This window comes from Herpailurus yagouaroundi, unplaced genomic scaffold, assembly GCF_014898765.1.
Source record: "Herpailurus yagouaroundi ecotype Mexico unplaced genomic scaffold, PumYag 67641, whole genome shotgun sequence".
Classification (NCBI taxonomy): Eukaryota; Metazoa; Chordata; class Mammalia; order Carnivora; family Felidae; genus Herpailurus; species Herpailurus yagouaroundi.
This window is the reverse complement of record NW_024420442.1, coordinates 395,256-403,351: the sequence shown is the minus strand read 5'-3', so window position 1 is coordinate 403,351 and position 8,096 is coordinate 395,256. Positions and strand designations below refer to the sequence as shown.

Genomic DNA, 8,096 nt, shown 5'->3' with positions numbered 1-8,096 from the left:
GGGGGGGGGGGGGAAGAAGGGGGTTCAATTGTATGTTTCACAAGGAGCTTTAGGTTTAGGTCTGATATTTTAAAGGTAATAGAGACAATGAAACACAGACCAATATGAAATAATCACATACATTTTTCAGGCTTGTAAACATCTCTTAAAGAATATCAAAGGGGTTGGGGCGCCTGGGTGGCGCAGTCGGTTGAGCGTCCGACTTCAGCCAGGTCACGATCTCGCGGTCCGTGAGTTCGAGCCCCGCGTCAGGCTCTGGGCTGATGGCTCAGAGCCTGGAGCCTGTTTCCAATTCTGTGTCTCCCTCTCTCTCTGCCCCTCCCCCGTTCATGCTCTGTCTCTCTCTGTCCCAAAAATAAATAAACGTTGAAAAAAAATTAAAAAAAAAAAAAAAAGAATATCAAAGGGGCTTTTCATCTGTGCTCAAAGTTATGAAGTTTAAGGAAAATGGAGGGTCCACTTCTTAGGGAAAATGTTGCCATCTATAATAGTACAATGTAACCTAACAGCAGTGATTAAAATCATTGCCGATATTTAGATAGCAGTTTACCATTTTGAAAGCTCATTAATTAATATTTTATCTTGTCTAACAACCTAACAGAGAGAAGATGATGAGTACCAACTTCCATTTTATTTGTTTCTTATTCGTCATCAAAAATGTCCCTTGAGTTGGGAAGATATTAACAAACAAGGTTAAAAGACGTGAGACTCAAGATAAATGAAGAAATAAACAAATGGCCTGCGGACACATCAAGCTACATCTCCAAGACTAAAACAATAAAAGTTCATAATTCTAAAAGAACGTAAGGTCGTTGTGGTTAATTATTGAGGGAAAATTATTTGGGCACAGGAAACCAAAGGCCAGAGACTGACATCTCAATTTTCGAAAAAGGCAAAGGATACATAGATTTCCATGACTAAAAACTGATCAATTTGACTGGGTTACCAGAAAGATTCTACAAGAAATAATTAAATATCCAGATTGGAAGTATTTAGAAAATAGCAAACTGCTATCTGGCAATGGACGAGAGCTAAAAGAGGGTTTACCCAATTCACATTCATGGCACATGGTTAGGTTTATAACAGTCTTGTTTATGGAATGCTTCATTCACTTCAAACTTGTGTTGTAACAGCATAATCCATTAGGTGCACTTTGATTTTAATTTGGGGATATTCACTTGGAAGACAATTAAAATGCACATTAGACCACTAAACTCGCGGCTGTAATCTTGAAATCTAGTGTATCCAAGAAGTCTCACGGTCTCACGGTCCTACTCGGCAACTTGTAGGCATTATGACACTCCTGCTCAGTGTTTGCTTTTAAGGTTTACCTCCTCGGATAATTTGAAATCCAAATGGAGTCTTACCTCAGCTTCCCGAAGTTTGGTAAAGTTTGACTGTGCTCCAATATAGTATGAAATGCCTTTCGACGCACCCTCCAGAGTCGCACCTCGGATTAACAGGATGAGTAGGACGACATAGGGGAAAATCGCTGTAAAATATACCACCTACCAAGAAAAACAACCAGAGGTTAAGAAGTTAGATTTTTGAGCCGTGGTATTGAATTGTATGCAAACAAAGTTATTAGCCAGTAGAGATCAGCAAAATACAGTATCAAAGACTTCATAAGTTACTAATGAATCTGGTGACACCCCTACCAAAGTTGCCATCGTTTTGTCTTTCTGTTCTCCCCGCTCTCAAATGATCCATTTTCAAAACACTCCGATGTATGAAGCAATATTTCCTGGGTTCACGTTGTGAATACACGAGACCTCAGCAGTAGCGACTTGGAATCTAGGTAGACTGCTTTCCTAAATATGTCTTTTTAAATGTCTGAGGAGACAGAGTATTGCTTCTTGGTAAATTGCTACATTGAGATGGGAAGGGAAATGGTCTTAAACCCTGCGATGGTTTGTATATATTCACTCTCCAAGGAGAAGGAACATAATCTCCCACGAGATGGCCAAATCTCATGAAGGCTGATTAGAGCGAATACCGAGCCCTTGATATTATTATCCTTAAAGCTGCCATTAAGAGATTTGATAGCACAGATACAAGTGCGCTGCTCGTAGCCTAGATAACACATGGTTCCAGATGAGCAGATTGCCTCTGAGGGTGGCTTTTCATCAATGCGGATGATTTCTTTGATCCATAGATGTCCTATGTTTGACAATAGGCCCAAGGAGACGATTTAAAGCCAGCCAGAGACCAATAACAATTAACTGCCTAGGCAAATGGCCTTTCAGGGATTATTTCAATATTAACGTCAAAAGGGAGCCACAGGTTTCAAAAATGTGCAACTGAAACATTATTTTCGAAGGTTTCCACGGACTTTCTGAGGGGCACAGTACTTGTGTCATCTAGTGGCATCTCATTATAATTTTACGTTAACTGAATGTGCTAGATATTCTACCGGGAATTCATAGAGAGAGTCCACAGTTATGCCTGTCCTCCATCTTTAGGAGATTTCGGCCTAGCAGTTACAAACACATAAATATTCACTTCTCTGGGTGCTGCACAACTGTTCATGGAGAAAATTTCACGTTGTTCCCGGAAATTGCCAAGATGCTCTCTGAAAGTTTAAAACATAAAACCATACAGAGGGACAATACTAATGGTTTTTCAGAAGAGGACAAAAAGAGGGTTCTGAGTCATTCTGGGGAAGCTGTAGAACAACTGCGTCTTTGATTTTTTTTTTTCTCTCTCTCCAACTGAAGGATTCCTGATGCTAATGCTATATAACAAGGATCTAGACTTTTCCAAACCCAACACTGCAATACATAATTCCATTCAAGATGCTTATTTATATAATGGGACAGACAATTTAAAAATATATGCCCAAGCCTCAGAATGCTGTCTTGACTAGCAGGGTCCAACTTCTGGGTACAGCTGACCCTTGAACAACACAGGTTTGAACTGCACGGGTCCACTTATATGAGGATTGTTTTCGATGAATCCAGTACCGTGAATGTATTTTCTCTTGCAATTTTCTTAATAACATTTTCTTTTCTCTAGCTTACTTTATTGTAAGAATATAGCATATAGTATATGTAACAGGGCGCCCCGGTGGCTCAGTCGGTGAAGTGTCCCACTTCAGCTCAGGTCATGATCTTGCCGTTGGTGAGTTCGAGCCCCGCGTCGGGCTCTGTGCTGACAGCTCAGAGCCTGGAGCCTGTTTCAGATTCTGTGTCTCCCTCTCTCTGCCCCTCCCCCGCTCACGCTCTGTCTCTCTCTCTCTCTCTCTCAAAAATAAATGAACATTAAAAATATGCACATAACGTACAAAAATAGGTGTTAATTGACTATGCTATCAGTAAGGCTTCTGGTCAACAATAGTAGGATTTTCAACTGCACGGGGTGGGGGTGTTGGCGCCCCCCAGCCCAGACTTGTTCAAGGGTCAGCTGTCCTTGTCAAACTCTAGTACTAGTTTTTGCTTGTTTTATTTATACCAATAGCGGGGATCTTATGTATTTGCTTACAGCCAGGCCGCCTCCTTAGAAAGCTTTTCACGCATTTGAATTGTTCCCGTTATAGAAAAAAACCATGCATTCGATTATGCTCGCCACTGAACTTCAACGAAGTTGGAAAAGAGCTACATCGCTATCTAATGTGTTTTCCGAATTACCTTGCCAGAAGACTTGATTCCTTTAAATAGCGCTGCTCCGACTATGAGCCAAGCCAGAAGAAGACAAAGCGCTAAGTACCACACAATTACCCCAGTCTCATCCATTCCACTTGACCGCTGGAGCGCCACTTTGCTGAAAGCACACAAGTCCTTATGAACACAGAATCGCGGGCCTACTACATCGAATTCTGCAACATCCGTCATCCAGGAGGATGCTCCATCTATCTCAGTACATCAACGTCCTGGGACGTTTCTATTGATACCATCGTAAAGAGGGGCAAAGGTCGTTCAATGAAAAGCTAGGCTATGCATGTGAGCGTTAACCGTGGCCAGTGCAGAGTTCCAAACCCTCGAATAAAACATCTACTAGTTCCTGTAGCTACGGTTTCCCCCCTCGTATTTCAAAGCTCCTTTATGTAAAAATAATAATAATAATAATAATAATAAATAATAACCTTACATCAGGTTATTTCTTTCATTCGCCACCGTATTTTTTCCTCCAAGTAAAATGATGAAGAAAACCCCGAAAATTATATTCACTTATTCATCACGCTTTCAGTTAGCATCAAACCTAGACTGGTCCCCACTGGCATGCCTTTTTCAAAGGCTTTCCGTAACATTCAATGATTTCTGTTAGAGACGTGCGTGGATCTGGGATTTTAATTCTTCGCTTTATGTTTGGGAACACTTTAAGATCCAAATTTTAAAAGGGCCACAGAGCATTAGCACATCGGTGAGGAAGAACTCATTACAGCGTTATTCAAGGAAATCTGGTAAGGGTCAAAGGTAGGTACAAGTAAGGAGAGTAAGAAGAGATCATTTAAAATTAATACAAGTAAATACATATATATATATATATATATACACACACCTCTATAATATATACATAACATATATATAATAATATATATAATCTCACATATCTATTTTTACCATGTAATGACAATTATAAGTAAATTAGGCGATGAAGAATTTCAGCCTTAAATAAATAGCAATTTTACTCCAAATATTACTCATCACCCAGCTGTTTATTATTAGAATTTGCTCACTGTAGTCCAAAATGTGAGTATTTTTTTTCTTCAAAGCAATGCCCTAACTTAGGCCTAAAAAGCAATGAATAAACCACTGCTGACAGTATTCTGCTCATTTAATAAGGAATTTTTAAATGACCATTTATTGACTATGAGCTGATTTTGCAGGTTACTGCTACTCACACAGGCTGGGTAAGCATTTGAGTCAAATGCAGCATAATTTGTTCCAATTCCCCTTTTTGTCCTACTAACATGAGGTAAGGAAAGAGCTGAAAAATTTTACGTCACCTCTGTTTAAGAAGCAGATCCTCTGGGGCACCTGGGTGACCCCGTCGGTTAAGCGTCTGGCCCTTGGTTTTGGCTCAGGTCACCGTCTCACGGTTTGCAAGTTCAAGCCCCACGTCGGGCTCTGAGCTGGCAGCACAGAGCCTGCTTGGGATTCTCTCTCCCTCTCTCTCCGCCCCTCCCCTGCTCATGCTCACTCTCTCTCTCTCTCAAAATAAATCAACACTGGGGGTGCCTGGGTGGCGCAGTCGGTTAAGCGTCCGACTTCAGCCAGGTCACGATCTCGCGGTCCGTGAGTTCGAGCCCCGCGTCAGGCTCTGGGCTGATGGCTCGGAGCCTGGAGCCTGTTTCCGATTCTGTGTCTCCCTCTCTCTCTGCTCCTCCCCCGTTCATGCTCTGTCTCTCTCTGTCCCAAAGATAGATAAAAATTTAAAAAATAAAAAATAAAAAAATAAATCAACACTGAAAAAAAAAAAAAGTAGATCGTCTAACATACTTACTTCCAATATTGTTCACTGGGAAGCTGTCCTGGCTGATAAGCCTCACTTCCATTGATGCAGGTCAAATTGTGGGTGCTTAACCAGCTTTTATTTACTCGGATGATGTCCCCCATCATTGTACTCACATTACAATGAGTAACTAAAAATTATAAAGAAGAGCACACACAGAGACACGTACTTAGTTTTAGAAAAGTATTTTCCTGGAGAAAAAAGTATGAATGGTAAAATAAACTGTTGAGATTGTTACTTGGTGAGGGCAGAGGAGAAATCTTACAAATGGAATAAACCCTGAGTGCTCAGCATCTTAAGTCTTCTCTAATACTGAGCTTGGGGTGAGTATGAAAATGTCTGCCCCTTTACTAGGATTGTGTTTATAGTAATAACCGCAATAAAGTAACAATCATTTCAGATGGGATTTAGTGCTCTAAGGAATTTTTAGGATGTGGACTTATTGAACCTATATAGATAAGTGATACCTTTAAATGGCTAAGAAGCATGAAAGCTTTATCACTTTATTCTTTGATAGACATAGGCAATCCCAGTAGTAATAGCCTACAGTCTCAATATCACGTGATCCCAAAGACCAGCAACGTATGATGGAGACAACGGACATTCTCCAGCTGCTGAAACACAATACAAATCTTGGTTTGCCAGCAGCACTCGTTCCGGAAACATGCTTGTAATCCCAAGCACTCGTATATCAAAGCGAGTTTCGAGAACCGTTGGCTCAGTTGTGATCACGTGACACTCGGTGGCACGTACAACTCATATGGCAAGACGTCGCTCGTTTATCAAGTTAAAACTTATGGGAAATGTTTGCTCGTCTTGTGGAACGCCCGCAGGACAAGTTACTCGCAATCCAAGGCTTCACTATAGTACTATCATGGATAGAGCTTTTCTCTACCACTTTCCCATTATCTTCCTTCTCTCTTGCCTACTCCAAATGATGGCTTAGTTTTTACTGGCTGCCCTCAGAAATGAACGGATTGCACTAATCAATTTTCAAGTTATCCAGGCTTTATTCTGCTTCCATCAATAACCCATGGCTCACTTTTAATTGCACCTAAATTGGTTAGAAAATAATGTAACCCTTTAAGCTTATTAGAAAATATAGAAGAACAACGCTCAGTTCACAAATTTTTTAAAAAATACATGTAGCTTACCTATAGGCGACCTGCTACAGTTATCATCTGCCCAAACCGAACAATTTTTCCATGGTAACTCACTTTGAAAAGAAGCAAACATGTAGAAAAGACTATAGGCAATTATGACATTGTAATAGATTGTCACAAAAATGGATATCAGGACCATCGTAATTCCCACACCTGGAAAAGAGAACAATTAAAATTCTTTTAAAAAGTGAAATTTCTTTTGCTAATTCATTAAGAAAACTGCATCTCAATTTCCCCAAATCAATTTTATTTAGTTTATTTTATTTTATATTTTTTTTAACGTTTATTCATTTTTGAGAGACAGAGAGAGACAGAGCATGGTGTGGACGGGGCAGAGAGGGGGAGACACAGAATCTGAAACAGGCTCCAGCCTCTGAGCTGTCAGCCCAGAGCCCGGTGCGGGACTCAAACTCACAGACCGTGAGATCATGACCTGAGCTGAAGTCAGACAGTCAACCAACTGAGCCACCCAGGCGCCCCTCCCCAAATCTATTTTAAAATGAGAAGTCTGGTTCAGACATTTTCTTTGCCTTTCCTTGTTTTGAGCAGGAGGGGGGAGGCAGTCTAACTACTGTCTAAATAGCTTTCTTCTCAAATTTAAAATTATGTTGGTGATTGGCTTTCTCAGACCGGTTTTTCAGTTAATTAGAAAATGGTACTAAGATCAAGGGCAGAAAACCTCTATTCATCCATCAAGTTCACATGAGCAATCACCCATGGCCATTACTCTCTTACTCAGTCAGAAAATTCTTGTCACCGTGGGTCCTATTCCTAAAAACAAACAGAGGCGCCTGGGTGGCTGGGTTAAGCGTCTGACTGTTGATTTCAGCTCAGGTCATGATCTTACGGTTCGTGGGTTCAAGCCCCACATCGGGCTCTGGGCTGACAGCACGGAGCCTGCTTGGGATTCTGTCTCCCTGTCTCTCCACCCCTCCCCTGCTCATTCTCTTTCTCTCAAAAATAAATAAATAAGTAAACATTCAAAACCAACCAACAAACACTAGTTATGGCTCTACTTACTTCATCTATAAACCAGTATTTTAATAAGTGGAAGACAAAGCCTCCAAACGAGTGCACAGGATTTCTCCAAGTACATGTAAAGAACATCCAACAACTCCGTACCCATCTGAATTTAAACTTCCGAAGTTTCTTGAACTCTCCGGTGTCAAACTGCAGTGTAACATTGAATAGAACTCGAACGCTCAAGGCTAGCTTGTGCGGTGGCTTCCTCAATATTCCAGCACAACTGTTCTACGCACCTCACTATCAATTTATTTTTGACGCTGCATTGAGGCTTTTGCAAATAGGTTGCAGCCGTTGAAACTAATCTTCAGGCAGGAGGGCTGTTTGATGTTTAATGACAATCAAGACACTTTGAAAAACTTCCCGGGAAGTTAATGCGCAACACGACTACAATTGTGTGCCAGAGGAATTTAAAAGGTGAAAATAGGAGAATAATGACACCCTTAAACACCCTCTAGC

The 8,096-nt window shown here is 40.9% G+C and overlaps 1 protein-coding gene across 1 annotated transcript in view; it reads right to left on the bottom strand.

Moving 5' to 3' along the window:
- SLC6A14 (solute carrier family 6 member 14) overlaps positions 1 to 8,096 on the bottom strand; it is a 25,931-nt gene that overhangs the window by 12,827 nt on the left and 5,008 nt on the right. Inside the window, exons 4-7 of the mRNA XM_040467973.1 lie at positions 6,606 to 6,767; positions 5,443 to 5,581; positions 3,627 to 3,759; positions 1,368 to 1,508 (exon numbers count right to left, since the gene is read on the bottom strand). Coding sequence (XP_040323907.1) covers positions 1,368 to 1,508; positions 3,627 to 3,759; positions 5,443 to 5,581; positions 6,606 to 6,767 — 575 coding nt within the window. The remainder of the gene's footprint in view (positions 1 to 1,367; positions 1,509 to 3,626; positions 3,760 to 5,442; positions 5,582 to 6,605; positions 6,768 to 8,096) is intronic.